Here is a 20,298-nt window from a genome sequence, read left to right on the forward strand (position 1 = left end):
TGCATATGCACAGCTGGAAAAACCCAGAAATCCCCGCAGACCATCTTATAATCAAAAGAATTCTGGAATGTGCAGAGATGGATAGGTTAAAAATTAAAGGAAAAGAAGATTCGGATTACTTCATAACATGAGAACTATTCTATAAATGGTTACATGATAGATATTGAGGTTAGAGGAGTGGGATTAGGTGAAACATGCTTTATAGGCAAAAGAAAACCAGATGAATAAATATTTCTGACAGTTATATAATCAACATTATAATGAAAGATAATATAATATGATTGATGTTGTCATATTTGTTTATATATTACACACACACACACACACACATATATATTAATAATGATGTTTGTATATTAACATCTTGGACACCTAGAGAGCACACTGCTCAACATAGAAAGGAAATGTATTGTATAAAATAATAAAAACATATTTGAAAAAAAGAAGATGCTGTTTTGGTATTTTTTAAAGGCTACTCTGTTTTGAGAGTGGGTAGGATCATAAATTTCTCTTTGGGGAAGAGGAAAAACTTAAGATCCTACCTACTCTTTGTCCTTAACTAGAAAGAAATGGAAGAAATATTTTTTCTTTTAAAGAAATGACAAGGGTGCACTAGCCCTTTGCAGGGCTGGGACACACATTTTGCTCCTTCAAAGTATTTCATCATCTCCAAACCCAAGCAGGATATTGTCTCAAAGAGGTTCTGGGGGGCCTGCATAGGAATTGACCATTGCTGACTCTGAATTAAAAGAAGCAGCTATTTTGATCTAGAATCAATGGAAGCAAGCTGGCTGAGAAATTCTGGGAGCAGAAATCCACACAAATAAAAACTGCTGAGATTGAGAAATCACCTCATTATTGTAGAAAGTTAGCACCCACTTCTCTCCTAGAAGAATGAAATATTTTAGGAAATATTAAAAAGGCAGAATATTATATTTCCCCTAAAAGAGAAATTCAAAAATCTTAAAAGATATTTTGTGCCCATTAAGAAAGACTGGGCCAGCCTATCTACAAAACAAAATACCTTCAGCTCCAGGATGAAGGGCTTAAGACATGACCCTTCAGGACATAATAGGATCAACCCACTAAGAGCTCATCTCATTGCACAATCTCCTAAGGACATTGCATCACCCTCCAAACTTCAACCAAACTTAGCTCAGGCAACTGATAGAGCCAGCTATGACCCCTACATGACCCCTACAACAACCAATATAATACATGTCCTTGCTCAGGAACAGGAAACTGAAGTGCAAAGCCCAGAGAAGGTATAAACACCCCCCCTACTCTCAACTCCATGTGGTCAGCTGCCCAGAACCACACGTGCTTGGTGGTTCTGTTCATCATTAAACCATCTTTCCAGTCAGCTGCCAGCCTCCATTTTCTCTCCAGTGCCAACATTATCATATAGGAATATGCATGAATAAGACTTTTATAAAGTGTGTAAAATGCTATCTTCTGCTTATTTAATCGGACTGGCTAATCTCTCAACCAGTGTTTCTCAACCTCCACAGCTTAAAATTGGGTGGACTTCAGCTCCCACAATTCCCCAGTCAGCCTGCTTCCACTGGGTCTATACAGGTAATCCTCGACTTACAAACAGTTCACTTAGTGATCAAAGTTGCAATGGCACTGAAAAAAGTGACTTACAACCCATTTTCACACTTATGACCATTGCAGCATCCCCCATGATCATGTGATCAAAAATTTGGATGCTTGGCAACTGATTCATATTTATGACAGTTGTGGGATCCCGGGGGTCAAGTGATTCCCTCTCGCATCCTTCTGACAAGCAAACTCAGTGGGGAAGACAGATTCACTTAACGATCATGCAACTAAATTTCACAACTGCAGTGATTCATCTAACAAACGTGGCAAGGAACGTCATAAAATGGGGCAAAACTCCCTTAACAAATGTCTCACTTAGCAACATGCATTTTGGGCTCAATTGTAGTTGTAAGTGGAGGACTACTTGTCTTAGATTTATTTCCCAGCCTGACTGGCTGGGGAATTCTGGGAGTTGAAGCTTCAAGCCAAGGTTGAGAAACACTGTTGCAAACCCAGATCTAAGTGTCCCTTTAGCAAGGAGGACCCAACAGGAAACGGGGCACTCCTGCGTTGGTTGATTTCCTTAAAGAACACAGATCACCTTGTTGTAAAAGGAAGAGGAACCTGCGACAAGTCAGAAATGTAATTTTTTAGTCTTAAGAAAAGCATAAATGTCAACTCATAAAACATTCCTATGCCTGTTTCAGTAGTTGCCATAAAAAAGAGGGGGGGGGGGAGGAAGGAAATCTGGAAGAACAGTGCAGCAGTTTGAAATCGAAAGTACATTCCAACTCTTTATCTTTAAAAGATTCTAACTAAACTACCACAGCTTTTGCCCGCTAATATATTTAATTGGAGAACGTGATTGATGACACTCAGCCTGTGAAAGTGCTCAGTTGGAGAATTTGCTTTATGACACACCCGGGAGGAGAGAGAGAAACAGGGTCACAGGGAACTGTAAATGATGTATGCCAGAGTTGGCGTCATACAGGGCAGTGCCAGCATGTCGCCTCTAATGAATCCTTTGAAGTTTTTTGAAGTTTGGCTCGAGAATCATGATTTAATTAGAGTGATTGCTGGAATCCATTTGGCTTTGCTTCAGCAAGCAAGACCGCAGATGTATTTCAGCTTCCTTGGCTAAGCCCAGAGGCAGACAGGGTAGGGTGGGGGGTAGGGATGGGGTGGGGTGGGGGTGAGGTCTTCCCATGTGACAGCCACTTACAACATGCCGTGGAACCCGGCTTGGCAGAGGCACCTCCCGGTCTCAAAGTGGCACTCCCCGTTAAAACAGCTGCTGCAGACGAAGGCACAGTTCTCGCCGTAAGTCCCGTTGCGGCATTTGGTCTCGCACCTGGGAAAAGGACAAGAAGACAAACACAGGGTAGTGGAGACTGGGCTCCATCCAGGGGTTGGCTTTGTGGTGCTGGCTGCAGGAGCCCAGGGCATTTTAGATTTTAGAAAGAGTCTACATAGTCATTCCCCACTCAGTATCAAAAGATGCAACAATATTACGTATCTGGGGGTGCAGATAATTAACAATCTGAACAGGTCTCTCCACACGTCGTCCTTGGGGATGCGTGCAAACTGGTGCCTGCATTTTCTGCATCGGATGAGGAGGGCACCTCTTTCTCCTTCTCTTCTGCCCACTTTTTACAGAGGCACGATTGAGAGCGTTTTAACAAACTGCCTCTCTGTTTGGTTTGATGGCTGCAGTGCCTCCGATAGAAAGTCCCTACAGTAGAGCTGGCGTCGTGACGATACGGCATGCGATCTCGGAGGTCTGAGATCGCTGCCGATATCTTTGCTCCTGGATGGTCCTATCGGATCTAAACCGTCCCGAAGAGATGGTGAAAGTGAAGAGCGCATCCTGTCGATCCCAGGGATACCGCAACGTCCCTGGCAGATCCAGGAGAAGCTCTTCTTGCCAGCGGCAAAGAGGCAGCCATTAAAGCTGCTGAAGTTGGGACAGCTCCGAAACGGAAGAGAGCAGAAAGAGAGAGTGTGCCAGTTTGGTGAGAACTTTTTTTTTATTCTAAGATCTGAAAGGACACCCTAAGGAAAAGAAAGAATCTGTAAAAGTTTTGACAAGTGATTAAGCAGCGATTTTAAACAGGAATGCCAAAGTAATGTTTTGTTCTGTTTTTCTCATTGCTGGATCTTCTATATATGATCTTGTATTTTGAAACTGGACTGGTTTTTTCATTTATATCTATTTTTTTCTTCTCCTTTTTGATTTTGTAATATTATAGGCTAGAGGCTCCCTTTAGTTATTTCATTTTTTAAAAAATATCTTTTTCTTTTTTTATTAATTCTTATTATATCCTGCTCGGAAAAGGAGGGGGAAAGTGAGAGCAAAGAAACTTTGTAACACTGCCAACTAGAGGCTTGAAAATATTCTATTTCCCTGTGACCAGACAAAGCTGAGAAAGAAAGAACTGAGACTCTTTTTCAAGGACATTGCTATTTGATAAGATAGAGGGAACAGCATGGGAGAGTATTATTGCAGGTGCTCTTCTGGGTTTCTATCAACAGCTGGAGTCTGGTGTTGAAACCGAGGGGGGGAAAAGGTGATAAGTTTTAGGAGAAGAGAGTTATAATAAGAGCCTTGGATAATTAAACAAAGTGCAGTGTGCCCTTTTTACTTTTCCTAAGTTGTGCTATCACTTCTCACCAGCTTTATTGTATTTTTTAATCTTTTTTTTTTGTAATAACTATTTGGGTTTTTGGCTTCGTTGGAGCTTGTCTTTGTTTTTCTTTCTTTCTTTCTTTTTTTTGGAAGTCCAATCTCTACATTTGCTTTTTATTTTAAAGGGAAAGCCTTAAAAGCCTTTTTTTCTTTCCTGGTATTTTTGTTTTTTCATCTACCTTTCTGGTTTATTCTTATGCACTTTTTTCTATTTGAGACCTTTCAATTGGATTAAGGTGTTGAAGAACCTGAAGAATTTTTCCTTTTCCTTTTTTTCCTTTTCCTTTTTTTTTCTTAAGTCTTTTTCTTTATCTAACTATTGATTGGATTAAGGTATACAAGAACCTGAAGAAATTTTGTCCTCCCTTTTTATTATTATTATTATTATTGGGCTTCTTTTTTCTACTATTTTTATTTTGAACTATAATTGGTTACTTCACAATTGGATTAAGGTTTAGAAGAACCTGAAGATATTGAATTGTTTAAAATTAGTAGGAAATTTACAGCTCCAGGTTCTTCAACTTCTACGTCTTCCTCTCCACCATCTGTATTGTTCAATACAGACAATGTTAAAGCAAGAAAAAGAACAAGAAAAAGTGACTCTGCAGATGATTATGCAAGGAATTCAAAATATTCAAGCAAGATCAGAGAATATTGAAAAGAGAATAGAGAACATTGAACAAAGAACAGAGAACATCGAACAAAGAACAGAGAATATTGAACAAAGAACAGAGAACATTGAACAAAGAACAGGGAAAACCGATGAAAAAGTGGAGAACATCCAACAAATGATGTTGAAGTATGATGAGACATTCCAAAAGATTGAAGAAGAAGATAAACAAAGAGACAAGAAGATTAGAGATATTGATAATAGATTAACGGTGGTTGAACAAGATAAAAGTGGTATGTTGAGATGGGAGATGGATAGATCAGAATTCTATCTTAGATTCCAAAACGTAGAGGAAGAAAAAGGACAAAACCTAGCTGAGATAATGATAGAAATACTGGCTGAAGCTTTGGAAATAACTCAAGAGAAGATGATGGATGGAATAGATGAGGTTTATCGAGTTTTCACAAGATATGCGATGAGAAATAGCTTACCAAGTGAAGTTCACATTAGATTTACAAAGAAAGCCATTAAAACGCAAATATTGCAAGTGGCAAAAGAGAAAACATTGAAATACAAAGACAAGGAGATTGTGGTCTTGAAACAAATACCCAGAAGAGTGAGAGAGATGAGAAGAGAATATTGATTCTTGACTAAAATGCTACTTAAAAAAGAGGTGAATTATAGATGGCTGATTCCAGAAGGTTTAATGTTCACATGGCAAGAATAGAGACATAGAATTGACTCAATTGAGAAAGCGGAATTATTTTATACAGAATTTTTTGGAAGGAAAGAGGAAGAGGCAGAAAAAGAGATCTCACTAACTGAATTCCAAGAGGACTGCCAAATGGCGATTGAAAAAGAAGAAGGTGCAGTGGTGGAAAGGTGGAAGCCAAAGAACAACATGAACCAAGATCTACGAGAGCTGCTAAACCTAACTATAAAATATAACCATGGAAGAGAAAAAATTGATTACAATTAATATAAATGGACTTAACTCAGCCGTTAAAAGAAGGAAAACCTTTCATAAATTAGAGAAATTAAAATTTGATATAATTTGTCTACAAGAAGTACATATTAAAAAACAATATGAACAATTGTTGGTAGAGCCAAAATTAGGGAAAATATTTACTTCCTTGACTCAATGTAGGAAAAGAGGAGTGGTTTTATATATTAAAGAGACCACCCCAGCAAAATTGATTTATACCGATGATGATGGAAGAATACTAATGGTGGAAATAGTGGACAATAATATGAAAACACTCCTGATTGCAATTTATGCTCCGAATGACAAACAAGAAGAATTCTACAAAAAATTACATATGAAAATAATTGAATTGGATTATGCTAATATAGTTATGATGGAATTGTAGACAATAAATTGGACTATACAGCACAGAAAACAATAAACCAAAACAGAAAGACTCTCCCTAAATATTTTTTTTAAATGGTAGATGAAATAAACTTAAAAGATACATGGAGAGAAAGAAATGCTAAAACTAAACAATACACCTTCTATTCAAATAGACACTTATCATGGTCCAGAATAGATATGATATGGATGTCAACAGAATTAATATCTAACATTCAAGAAATAAATATTGAAACAAGTACTTGGGCAGATCACAATCCAATGACAATTAAATGGAAAGGACAAAAAAGAAGATCTAGATGGACGTTAAATAATACTATTTTAAAGGAAAAAGACTTCACACAGCGGATGGAGAAAGAATTGGCCTTTTTCTTTGGAGAAAACAAAAAAGAAGATACATCAATCCAGAATGTATGGGATGCAATGAAGGCATATGTTAGAGGCTTGATAATAGACTATATAAGGAAAAGGAATACTATGAAAAGATTAGCCTCTAAGGCCCTAGAGGATGAGCATAAAAGACTTGAAAAGAGCTACAGAAAATGCCACAGAAAAAGGACATCAAGCTAAAAATGGATATAATTAAACACAAAATGGGTCAAATAAAAAAAGAAGAATTAGCACAGAAAATTAGAGGTGCTAAACAGAACTACTTTGAAGACGCAAACAAACCAGGTAGATGGTTAGCATACAAATTGAGAAAGGAGAAAGAATCAAGGAAAATATTGCAATTAATAGATGACCAAGGCCAAGTTTGCCATGGTAGCAAAGAGAAGAAGGAAATCATTCGAGACTTCTATGGGAAATTATATATGCAAGAGAATATTGATGAGGAAAGAGTCAAACAGTACTTACAGAATGCTAATTTACCTCAGATACCTAAAGAGATTGAAATAATGTTAGAAAGCAATATAACGATGATGGAGTTAACTGAAGCACTCAAGAAGCAAAATAATGGAAAGGCACCAGGCCCAGATGGACTTCCGGCAGAATTTTATAAAACATTACAAGAATTGTTGAATCTTCCATTGCTAGAAGTTATGAATGAAGTTATGTTAAAGAAGAAGATACCTAAATCATGGTCAGAAGCCTATATTACACTTATTTCAAAAGAGGAGGCCGACCCATTACAAATTAAGAACTATAAACCCATTTCCCTACTAAATGCAGATTATAAAATCTTTGCTTCAACATTGGCAGAAAGACTTAAAAAATATTTAAATAATTTTATCCATTCTGATCAAAATGGATTTCATTAAAGACAAATTAAAGACAATATGAGAGTAATCTTGGACACCTTGGAATACCACGAGGCACATCCTGAAAAACAAATGGCTCTGATATTTCTAGATGCACAGAAGGCATTTGATAATGTGAATTAGCGATTCATGTTATTACTGCTGGAACAGATGGGCTTCGCTAGAAAATTTATTAAATCAATAGAAGCTATATATCATAAGCAGACGGCAAAGGTAATGATAGAGGGAGAACTGACAGACTCTATTAATATAAGAAAAGGAACAAGACAAGGGTGCCCACTATCACCTTTGTTGTTTGTGTTAATTTTGGAAGTGCTAAACAGAAATATTAGAGATGAAAAGAATATAAAAGGAATGAAAATCAAAAAGGAAGAATTAAAGCTGCAAGCATTTGCGGATGATCTGGTTTTCATCTTAGAAGAGCCTTTAGAAACAGCATCAAAATTGATAGAAAAGATAGAGACATATGGAAAGGTGGCTGGTTTGAAAATAAACAAAGATAAGACAAAGATTTTGACAAAGAATATGCTATTAAGACAAAAGGAAGAACTGGCAGACCTATTGAAAATTCAGGTCACGAATAAGATCAAGTACTTGGGGATATATTTGACAGCAAGATGTAGTACATTAAAAGAGAATAATTATATTAAACTTAAACAGCAGATAGCGCTAGATTTGGCGAAATGGGAAAACTTACAACTGTCACTAATAGGGAGAATATCAACAATCAAGATGAATATATTACCCAGAATTTTATATTTGTTTCAAACAATTCCAATTAGGCTTGGAAAAGATTACTTTGAAGATTTAAATAAAATTGTGTTGAAATATATATGGCAAGGTAAGAAAGCGAAAATAAAGTTAAAACTTTTGCACGATGCTAGAATTAGAGGAGGATTTGGTTTGCCTAATTGGGAGTTGTACTACCAAGCTACAAATCTGATGTGGGTTACGGAATGGATAACACTAAGAAATACTAGATTGTTGACATTAGAAGGACATGATTTGTTGTTGGGGTGGCATGCTTTTTATGGTACAAAGGAACTAAAACACAGGGGTATTTTAGAAGACATTATATACGGGAGTCTCTGTGGTTAAACTGGGAGAAGATTAAAAGACAATGTTATTTGAAAATTCCAGTCTGGTTATCGACTATTGAAGCATTTTCGTATCCTATAATATACAAAAAGGAACAAACGGTTAGATATGGTGAAATATTGAATGAAAAGGGTGAACTTAAATCTATGCAAAAACTAGAGGAACAAGGTATAAAGATGAATTGGTTTTCATATGCGCAAATACATTCAAGGTATGATAAAGATTCTAAAACAGAGGGTTTCTATGATAAACTGACTGACTTAGATAAGATTTTGACAGGTACTGATGAAAAGGTGATTAAAAAATTGTATGAATATTTATTAGAAATTACATTAGAAGAAGAACAAGTTAAAGAAACTATGATTGCTTGGGGGAAGAATTTTGGATATGGGATTGATTGAGAGAAATGGCAAAAATTGTGGTCTCAAAATTATAAAATGACAATGTCAACAGCATATAAAGAAAATTTGTATAAGATGTTTTACAGGTGGCATTTCCCCCCGACAAGAATAGCAAGAATGTTCAAGAATAAATCCGAAAAATGTTTGAAATGTCATCAGACACCTGGTTCATATTACCATATGTGGTGGACTTGTGCGGATGCTAAAAAATACTGGACTAAAATCCACATGTGGTTGGAAAAATGACAAAAAAACACATAGACTTGAAACCAGAGATATTTTTATTGGGAATTTTACCTGAAACATATAGTAAAGACTTGAAATACCTGATTGTAAATGTATTAACAGCGGCTAGGATTGTATTTGCTAAAAACTGGAAAAATGAGAAAATACCATCACAGGAGGAAATCATTAAGAAAATATTGGAATGTGCTGAAATGAGTAGATTGACGTTTGAAATTAGAGAACAAGAGGATAAACAATTTTATAAAATTTGGGAGCTTTTCTATCAATGGTTAGACAATAAAATACAGTAATGAATTATGTAGACTTTTAAAAAATAATAAATATACAAAGATGTACTTCTTTCTTATTATATCTACAAAAAGATTTTAGGATAGATTTGGAAAGGTAATATGAACTGTTATAAGATCTAAGTAAATTATGGTTATCTTGTAAAACATGAATGAATAAAAGTATAGTCAAATGATTGATTAATAATGATACTAAGGTATTTAATTGTTGATTGACAATATGAGATTATATGTAATGTAATTGTAATTGAATACTGCGAAATGGAAGCACAAAACAATTTGTAAACCAACCGGCACACTGTATGTATACATATGGAAGATGGCTTGATGTTTTTATGTTTTGTTTGTTTATGTTTGTTTTTAAAAACCAATAAAATTTGGGGAAAAAAAGAAGAAAGTCCCTACAGAGAGTGGTGAGGACAGCCGAGAAGATCACAGGAAGCTCGCTTCCTGTCATTCATGCTTCAGCAGGGGGCTGGACTAGAAGATCTCCAAGGTACCTTCCATCTCTATTCTAATTCTAAGAAGATGGAGGCCCTTGAATAATGGATCTGGCAATTTGGGCTAAGAGTACCAGGTTCTGAAGAAGAAGCAATGGATTAATCTGGTATCAAATAAAGGCTGAGCGCCTTGAGGTGATAATCTAGAACCCAAAATGCACATGTGTTGAAACGCACATATGTCACGTGTGTGCAACCCCAAGGGCTGCAAAGGGAAGAGGCAACAACAGACCAGAGACAAGATACTATTAAGGACAATATTTGGTACTCAGGGGCATCAGCTACTTACCTGTCTCCAATCCAGCCCGGGTTGCAGTGAGAACACTTCCCGTTGATATGGTTGCAGGTGTGGCCATCCTTACAGGGGGGGCAGATCTGCTCACAGCCCTCCCCGTAAAAGCCCGAAGAGCAGATCTGGTCACATTTGGTGCCATTCCAACCAGCTTCACAGGCCAGGCAACGGCCATCCACAATTGTACACGGCTGCAGCTCCTTGCACTGACCGCACCTGCGAAGGTAGAGCAGAGAGCGTATGAAGGCCACAGGATTAGGCAGCAACCTGTTTTGGCTTGTCAGCCGCCATCCTCCAACAATCGAATCAGAGGAGGAGGCGGAGGCATGGGAGTCAGGGTCCGCATCAAGGCAACCTGGGAGCTCCGAGGGGGAAGAGGGAATGGAGCTGGCAGAGAAAGAGACAGAAGTGGAGCCTGTGCCATCCGCCAGTCCTCAGATGGAGAGTCAACAGTCACCAGGTCTGGAGGTGGCTGGTGAGGAAGAGGAGGAACAGCTAGGTACAGTGCCTGATGTGCAGATGCACAGAAGGTATAGGAGAGGAGAGCAGTGGAAATCTGTGGGCCGATCCTTGGGACAGAAGAGCCACTGCTGCTAGCGAAGCCCTACCCTAGCTCTGGGAAAGCCAAGGAAAATCATGAAAACCATTAAAAAGTGAAAGTTAGACTATATCGGACATGTGATACGACACCCAGAAAAATACGGCATCCTTCACTTAATCCTCCAAGGGAAAATTGAAGGCAAACAAGGTCCAGGCAGAAGAAGAACATCATGGCTTCAAAATCCAAGGGGCTGGATAAAACTCAACGGCACTTTTTCATGCAGCTGTTGATAAAAATAGGACCGCCAACATGATGGTCAACGTCTGATGACGGATAGGGCACAAGAAGAAGAAGAAGCAGGGCTGAACTTTGATAAAGAGACTGGTTCTTGCACAAACTTTCTGGGAAGATCATGTGAGGGTCTGCTGGTCAGTCCAGGATGCCATTCCTCAACTTTTGCAAGCATGGTCAACTAGGGAATTATGGGAGTGGAAGTCTGCCCCTCTTAAACGTGCCCATGATTCCGGTTTGCAGCGCTTCGGGGCAGGCAGGAATCTGCGATTGTGCCTGGTTTCTGCCTGCGCTCGCCGCTGGAGTGCCCTGAGCCATCTGGCTTCAGGGCTAGCCACCTCTGTAGAAGGTGGTGAAGATAGGGGGGATCTGGCAGGGTCGAGAGATATTGCACTTCTCTTCCCTAGATGGCTAAACTCCCTTTTCCGAAGGCGGTAGAGCGGCGGTCAGAAATGGCCGTCACAAAGAAGCGCTCAGACGGAAAAAGAAAGTGCAGGAGGAGTTAAGAAGAAGTGAAAGTTTTTTTGCTGACCGGGACAAAGCAACAAGGAAGGTACCCTGGAACTTAAAACGTGCAAAAGATACATCATTCCCAGAGATTTACAAGCGGCAAATGGAAGTTAAAAGGGAAAGTTCTATTTTTTTCACTCTCCTTCCTAACGTTGACAGCAAACAGAAAAAAAAATTCTCTTTTGTTGTAAGTGGGAAGGGAGAGGAAAAGAACTGGAGCAGGATTTGGAAGCAAGGAGGAGATTGCCTAGAATTTTAAAGAATCATTAAATACTAACAAGACTTCTAAAAGATACATTTTAACTGGAATTTTGCAACTAAACAGTAACCCCAGAAAGAGAAAGTGAAGAAAGAAGAAAGTGCTAAAAGAAACAGCTTATTTGGACTGTTTGGTGACTTTGGGACTTTTGGAAATTATCTTTGAAGGACTAAAAACACTTGGGTGGTTGTTTTGAAAAAAAATATTTCTCTCTACAATGGCATCACTTGTGGATGAATTGAAAATTGAATTAAAAAAATACAAAGAAGAGGAACAAGAAGGGAAGGATTCTCTTGGCTCTCTTTTTCAATTCCTAGAAATGGCGATTTGCACCTATGAGAAACTGACTGCGCAACAAGATGATTTGGACAAAGAAGAAGCCATCTTTGATGAACAAGTTAACTTTATTTGGGGAAGAAAGGGAGAAGGAGGAAAAGAAAAAGGAGACTTTAAGACTTAAAAAAACAACCAAAAAGGAGAAAAATAAGGTGAAAAGTGGATATAATGTTAGAAAACAACAGAAAGGGGGAATACAGTAGAGGAAAAGGGAGGTGGAGAGACAAGGGGGTAAAAAGGGCAGGGAGAAGAAGAAGCAAGGGAGGAAGGAAGGGATGAAAAGCTTCAATGGTGTGGAGCAAGATGTAAAGAAACAAGATTCATTTAGAGATAATGGGTAAAAATTTAATTCAAAAAGGGATTCTGCAAAGGTACATAAGATTGTATTGTTATATTTGTACTTAGAAATAATGTTAGAAAATTGGAAACAACATGTGATCAAAAAATGGGGTAAAATATTCAGTGTAATTTAGTGAAATTTTTGTGAATAAAAGGAAGGCAATGAAATAAATGAGAGAATTGAAGTAGGAAGAAATGGGAATATTTTAATGATACAATGATTTAAAATACAAGTGGTGTGAAGTGGGGGGGGGGAAATAACTATGGAAAGCTTATAAGTGTTCCCATAAAAGTATGATATTCAATAGAAAAGTAATGTGTAAAATGTTTAAGATTCAAATGAATATTAATATTAATGATAGATTTGAATTGGTATGGATTGTTGTTTTAATTATATTACATATTTACAATTTTTTTCTTTCTTTAAAATATAATGTGTAACTTTAGAATGTACTAAACAGAATCCCAATGGAAGCTATGTACTATACTAAGTGTTATAAATTTAGGGGAAAGAGATAAAGGCGTCATACTCCAATTAGTGTACAGGAGAAATTTTGTTTAAAGAGAAAAGATAAATAGATAGCTGGAAACAGAACAGACAAAGAATAATAAGTATAATGATCAGAACTGAGATGAGATAAATAAAATAAAACTAAGAAAGTTCAAAAGAGGGGAGAAGCTACATAGAAAACGTAAAATGGTAATAAGATATGGAATGGTATATAAAATGAACATGAATTTAAACTTGTGTCTGTATGAAGAGATGTAACCTGGGATCAAGCAGCTTTCAGAAAAGATGTTTTATGTTTTTATGTTTTATGTTTTGTTTGTTTGTGTATTGTCTTTGAAAATTAATAAAATTTGTTTAAAAAACACACACGTGCCCATGATTGAGAAACGCTGCCCTGAACTGTTCTGAGGAAAGGCGCAAAGGGGGCCGGGCACGAGGTGAGCCTCTCCAAATCCCGGGGGGGGGAGACCCCCAAAAGGGGCTCCTGCTTACCGTCGCCTGCAGCCTTGTCCATAGAAGCCGGCCGGACAGGCCTCGCGGCAGAACTTGCCCCGGTAGCCTGGCTCGCAGGTGCAGGTCCCGTCTACCTGGTTGCACTTCCCCATATGACACTGGCAGTAGCGGTCGCAGCGGGGGCCAAAGGTGCGGCTGCGGCACTGGCAACGCCCCGTGAACTGCTCGCAGGGTGAGGTGCTGCAGGCACACTGGTTGTTGCAGGTGCGGCCCCACCAGCCTGGCTGGCAGAGGCAGTGGCCGGTCTTCTGGTCGCACTGTGAGTTGAGGCTGCAGTAGCAGGCGTTGGCACACAGGGGGCCCCACCAGTTCGGCTCACAGGAGCACTTGCCCGTCTTCTGGTCACACTTGCCGTGTTTGCACAGGCAGACGTTCTCGCACCGGGGGCCCCAGCGGTTGGCATTACACGTGCATTGGCCCGTCACGTCCTCACACTGCCCGTTGGGATAGCAATTGCACAGCTCTTTGCAATCCGGGCCCCAAAAGAGGCGGGGACACTCTGCAGGGGACGAGAGGAGCAGGTGAGCACTATGGAGGGTCTTGCTTCCCATATTGCTATTATTCACAGGGCTTCACAACCCTCTCTAAGCGGTTTACAGAGTCAGCCTTTTGCCCCCAACAATCTGGGTCCTTATTTTACTGACCTCGGAAGGATGGAAGGCTGAGTCCACCTTGAGCCTGGTGAGATTCGATCTGCCCAATTGTAGGGAGCTGGCAGTCAGCAGAAGTAGCCTGCAGTACTGCCTTCTAACCACTGAGCCACCGTGGCTTAATGCTTAATTAATTTCTGTACCACATTCATTTTAGATCTTTTTTAAATTTCAGTTTGGGATTTGATATTTTCATTATCATTCAGTCCCACGGGTCTTTGATTAAATTGAAAGATGAGATTTAAATCACAGAGGGAAAGGTCCTCTGGGGCTGAGTCAGCCTCGAAATGCTACTAGTAAATTGATTTATTTATGTATTACATTTCTATTTAATAAATTTAAATTGGGAAAGTAAATTGGATTGGAGTTGCCACTTGCACTCAGAGTCAACAAATTGCATTTATTAGAAAATCTTCTTTGCACTTAAAGCAGGTGCCTCCAAACTCGGTAGGTTGAAGATGTCATGCCCCCATCGGGGTCTGAATCCGAGGAGGGAGATGAACAGCCATCAGGGAGCAGGAGAGTGGTTCTGTTGGCTGTGGAGGAAACTGGGGAAGGGCAAAGTCAGGCTGGGCAGATCAGGAAAAAGGTAGAACAAGGGAGAGCAGGTTCAGAGGAAGACCAAGGCACACCTCTTCTTCATCCTAGGGCACAGGGAAGAATGGAGAAGAGAGCAACCTGGGTTGCATGGCTTGCGGGGGAGGAGAGGGCCCTGATTCCCTTCACAAGACACACCTGGGGAGGGAGTTTAAAGGAGAGGCAGATAGGAGGGATGGTTGTTGGGAACAAACGTTGAGTTTATCTTGTGTCGGCTGCTATTATCCGAGTTCCTGGCATCCTCCTAACTGGTTTCATTTACTGCCATGTTACTTTATTTCTGGAACTCTGCATCTTGCTCTGCCAGATTTATTACCTTATTTTACCCTGTTGGATTTATAGTTTAAAGTTTTCAGTTTACAACATTTGGACTGGAATAACTGCAGCCAAAGACTGTTGCAAGTTCGTGGGAGAGTTTTTTCTCCAGACGGGAAGATAACCGGGTCATTGGAGGCAAAGTTGGAGCTAAGAAAGGAACTGATTCTTATTCTCTGGTTGTGTTGCCTTTGTGCCCCGGGTCATCACAGAAGACTTGTGGACTTTAACTCCCAGAATTCTTCAGTCACCATGACTGGCTGGGGAATTGTGGAAGTTGAAGTCCACAAATCTTAAAGTTGCCAAGTTTGCACTGAAACTATCCTGTTTTGTTGGTTAATAAAACCCTTCCCTTTCTCATAGCCTTTCCTCTGAGAACGGAAGGAAGTGGCACAGCAAGGTGGGACGTTGGTGACAGACCTGGAGACCCCAAGTGAGGGTCCTGGGATGGGGGTGGATTTGAACCGAGGTCTTCCTAGCCTCTGGCCTCTGAGAAGCCCACAAGCAACACCCAAAAACAAGGTTAAAAAGATGAGATATTAAATCGAATATCATCGCCTCCCTTCCTCATTTATCTTCTCTGCCGGACAGCTGGGAATTCTCAAATCTGGATGCTGCATGAGTGGGAACTCTTGGTCTGGATGGGACAGGGGGGGTTCTGGCCCCAGATGGTGGCCCATATTTCCTCTCCCCCCCCCTGCTCCCCCTCCCCGCCCTCCCCAGTCTGGAGGATGCTCCCACACTTACTGGTTTCGCAGTTGGCCCCAAAATAGCCATGGCGACAGCGACACTCGTTGGGCCTCACACACACCTCGTTGTTGGTACAGGTGAAGTTGCCCTCGCAGACGGCTGCAGGGAGAGAGAAGAGAAGAAGGTAAGGGGGCTCCAGGGGCTTCCCCCATCCCATCCCCTCCCCTCCCCACACCTGGAGATTTTGCTGTGGGGTTTTTGGCTTGGAGAGAAATCAACCAGGAGGACACAAAGAAACATCCACATCCTGGCTAGTTCACCATGATTTATACCGGGGTCGGTGGGTGGGTGGGGCGTTGCCAGCTCGATATCACTCATGTCAGCGGGGGGCACCTGTGGTGGCCAAGTACTAAGGTGGGCCTTCCCTCAGACCCTCCCTCACTCTCATTATAATCCCCTCCCTCCCTCCCTCCCTCCCTCCCTCCCTTCCTTCCTTCCTTCCTTCCTTCCTTCCTTCCTTCTATGGTGCGCAGTGTTAGAAGGTAATATTGCAGGCTAGTTCTACCCACTGCCATTAATTCAATTCCGACCAGCTCAAGGTTGACTCAGCCTTCCCTCCTTCCAAGGTCGGTAAAATGAGGACCCAGATTGTTGGGGGCAAGAGACTGACTCTGAGAACTGCTTAGAGGGGGCTGGAAAGCACTGGGAAGTGGTATATAAGTCTATATACCACTTCCCAGTTCCTTCCTTCCTTCCTTCCTTCCTTCCTTCCTTCCTTCCTTCCTTCCTTCCTTCCTTCCATGGTGCGCAGTGGTTAAAAGATAGTATTGCAGGCTAGTTCTATTCACTGCCATTTCCTTTCTCTCTTTCCTTCTTTTTCCCTCCTTGCTCTCTTCCCATCTTCCCTTCTTTTTCTTTGTCTTTCCTCTTTCCCCTTTCCTGTACCCTTCTTGCATGCTCAAATGCAAAAGGGGAAAGATTTCTCCTTTGGTTTTGTTTTTAGGTTGTTTTGCTAGCCCTCCACCAGGGAAAATGGGGCCCAGGGGAGCCCTCCCAAGCCCCACGCTTGCTGGCAGGAGCCCCCGCGGGCCTTGAGTTTGACACCCCTGGTTTAGACAGCCTCCAGCATGGACTGCAAGCTGAAGTTGTGCAGCAAACGATCAATTCCACCTCCCCACTTTTCCAGATCTTATTTTAAAGCTTTTATCTTGCAGGTTGCAAAGGGCGGGGCAGGGAAGGTGACCTACGTCTCCCAGGAGCCCCCATAAGCCTCAGGTTGCCAATTCGGGCCATTGCATCCACGGGGAAAATGTCAGTTCAAAACCTGGGCTCCCCCCCAAAAGAGCTCCTCCTGCAAGGGGGGCAGCAAAGGGAAATTTGCCCAACGCCTCCCAAAGGGTCGGGAACCAGCTTTGGAGAGAGGCATTGAGGCAGGATTAGAGGCTGAGTTAGTTGGAGCAGAGAGAGAAAGGGGCTGGTGGGAGAAATGAGGGAAGGCAACCCAGCAGGGATGGCACAAGGTCCACCAGAGGGAAGGTGGCATACTTACCCTGCTGATGAGTGGAGAGTTACAGCTCCCTGGCACCTGGTGGGCAGCCTCCATCAGTCCAGGGCAACGAGGACGCATGCAGAGGAGGAGTTAAGGAAGTGGTTAGTGCAGAGGACCCCAAACTTGGCCCCTTTAAGACTTGTGGACTTCAACTCCCAAAATCCTCCAGCCGGCTCTGCTGGGAGTTGAAGTCCACCAGTCTTAAAGGGGCCAAGTTCAGAGTCCTCTGGGTTAGTGCATCCGTGAAGGAGTTTGAGGAAGGTTAGTTGGTTATTATCCAGTTTTTCCAAAGACAGGCAAGAGGAGGGGGAATGGCACAATCCCACCCGGAGGCTTCGGAGGGCAGCTTCAAGGGACACTTCGCATGCCCTGACCCCGAAATCGACCGGCACCACGCAAAGCCATGGAGTTTGCTCAGTCCTGCCAGAGCTCAGCACAGCCCTTGGACAAATGGACATTAGTCCCTCACCACTCCAATGAAATCAATCAATCTGAATAGAGTTGGAAGGGACCTTGGAGGTCTTCTAGTCCAGCCCCCTACACAAGCAGGAGAACCTATATCATTTCAGGCAAGTGGCTGCCCAGTCTCTTCTTAAAATCCTCCAGTGATGAAGCATTCACAACTTCTGGTGGCAAGCTGTTCCACTGGTTGATTGTCCTTATACTGTTAGGAAGTTCCTCTTTAATTCCAGGTTGCTTCTCTCCTTTAATAATTTCCATCCGCTGCTTCTTGTGTTGCTTTCTGGCCTTTGGAAAATAGGTTGAGCCCTCCCCTTCTTTGTGGTAGCCCCGCAAATATTAGAAGACTTCTATCAGGTCACCCTTGCCCTTCTTTTCTCTAGACTGGCCCTACCCAAATCCGGCAGCCATTCTCCATATGTTTTTGTCTCCAGGCCTTTCATCAAACTTTGTTGTTCTTCTCTGCACTTTTTCCAAAATTCTCAACATCTTTTTTACAATGTGGTGACCAAAACTGGATGCCGTATTCCAGGTGTGGTCTTACTAAGATTTTACAAAGCAGCATGAATACTTCATGTGATTTTGATTCTATGCCTCTGTTTATACAACCAAGGATTGTATTAGCTCTTTTGGCTGCTGTCACACACTGTTGGCTCATATTTAAGTGATCTTCTTTGGAAGACAAAATGGATTATAAATATACAAATATAAAAATGGTGCATCAACTCCGACTTCAGGGTTTTTGCAGACACGTCACCACCTGTGAGTTTGCTACCCTGGTCCGGTGCTTATGCGAGACTCTGCTAGCTTCTTCCCAGCCAATCCTGGCCCAACCTGTCTTCCAGGTCAGCCACACAGTCAGCCAGGGGCTGCTATTCTGCTGTACTCAAAATGTAGTCACATTATCATCTCTGCTGGCCTTTGTCCCTCCAATGGCATCCCCAATTTTGCTGCCTCTCCAGCCCCCTTTGCCAAAGACTGGCTTTGGCTCTGTGGGGCTGGCCGATGCCTCCCTCCAGCCTCTCAGTGCTTAACATGCCCTCCCCTTCTGTGACCATGGGGCCCTGCCTGGTTTGCCGAACCCAAGACCCGACAAGGAACCTCCTGAAAATCCTCACCCAACCTGCAATCTCCAGGGGGCCTGGGAGAGAGTTCATAGCCACTTCACCCTTAGCAACATTTGCAGAGACTCTGGTTTGGTTACAGCCTTCAACGCTTCTTCCTGTCTCTGAGGCCCCAGACGTTAAATTCAGTGAGGCTGGCAAGGTCTCCCTGTCAGGGGGGGCTACTGGGGGTTCACAGGGGTTCGGGAGAGCTAAGATTCTATGCAGTTCGGCGAACCCCCAAATCCCACTCCTGGCTCGCCCTGCCCACCCCTCCCAGGAGTCCCCACACAGCCCATTTTGGATGCAGGTAAGTGCAGGGCGTGCACGGAGGCTTGGAGAGGAAGGAAAACGGGCCTCCCGGAAGTTCGGGAAGGCCAGAAATGGGCCCGTTTCTGGCTTCCACAGAGCCTCCGGAGCCCGGGGGAGGCTGTTTTTGCCCTACCGGAGGCCTGAGGAAAGCCCCTGGAGTCCAGGGAGGGCAAAAATGCTCCCCCTGCCAACTAGGAGGGGGAGGCCAACTAGGCCACACCCACCATGGCCACGCCCTCCCAGCAATCGGGCAGAGAACCCTTTGCTAAAATTTTTGAAGTCCACCCCTGCTCCCTGTGGACCAGACCCTCTGTGCCAAGCAGAGGTGGGATTCAGCCGGTTCTGACCAGTTCTGGAGAACCGGTAGCAGAAATTTTGAGTAGTTCAGAGAACCGGCCAATCCCACCTCTGACTGGCCCCGCTAACCCCATTTCTTCTCTGCCTCCCACTGAGTCCAAGCTGATTGGCTGCGTCTCCTTTGGTTGCCCTGCCCAGGAGAACAGAGCTGGAAAGCAGGTTAGTGGGGTAGGGAGGGAGATTTTGCAGTATATCCTTCCCCTGCCACGCCCACCAAGCCACGCCCACAGAATTGGTAGTAAAAAAAATTTGAATCCCACCACTGGTGCTAAGGATGGGAGTGGACTGCATGTTCCTCCAAAGCGAGCAGGAGGAGGAGGAGGAGGAGGAGGAAGCAACTGTTGCAGGTTAGAAATGCAGTCTCCTGCCCATCTTTTTAAAAAAGGGGGTGTCAAATGGGATTTCTTTGAGGGCCGGGTCACCATTGTAGTTCTCCTCCATGCACCCCCAGCCCTCTTTTGGCTGGCAAGGTGCTGCAGGAGGCTGTCCAGGCTGAAAATGTGCTGCGCGTGGGGCCCCAGTGCCCTGTTTTGGCTTCCAGGGGCCCAGAGGTCTTTTGCTATTTCAAAGCTGGCTCCAGAGGCCAGATTTAAGCACTTCGGGCCAGGAGTTGGACACCCCCAGATTAGATGGTTGAACTGGCATAAAACATATTTCCATTAAACACACACAC

The 20,298-nt window shown here is 42.4% G+C and overlaps 1 protein-coding gene across 1 annotated transcript in view; it reads right to left on the reverse strand.

Annotated features, from left to right (window-relative positions):
- The window catches only part of LOC113422868 (scavenger receptor class F member 2-like), a 93,684-nt gene that overhangs the window by 40,753 nt on the left and 32,633 nt on the right, over positions 1-20,298 (reverse strand). The window contains 4 exon segments of the mRNA XM_087942821.1: positions 2,768-2,896; positions 10,291-10,509; positions 13,573-14,092; positions 15,903-16,004. Coding sequence (XP_087798947.1) covers positions 2,768-2,896; positions 10,291-10,509; positions 13,573-14,092; positions 15,903-16,004 — 970 coding nt within the window.

The sequence above is a fragment of the Notechis scutatus genome, chromosome 13 (assembly GCF_049901735.1).
Source record: "Notechis scutatus isolate UNSWTSFEM ecotype Mainland chromosome 13, rNotScu1.2, whole genome shotgun sequence".
In the NCBI taxonomy this organism is placed as follows: Eukaryota; Metazoa; Chordata; class Lepidosauria; order Squamata; family Elapidae; genus Notechis; species Notechis scutatus.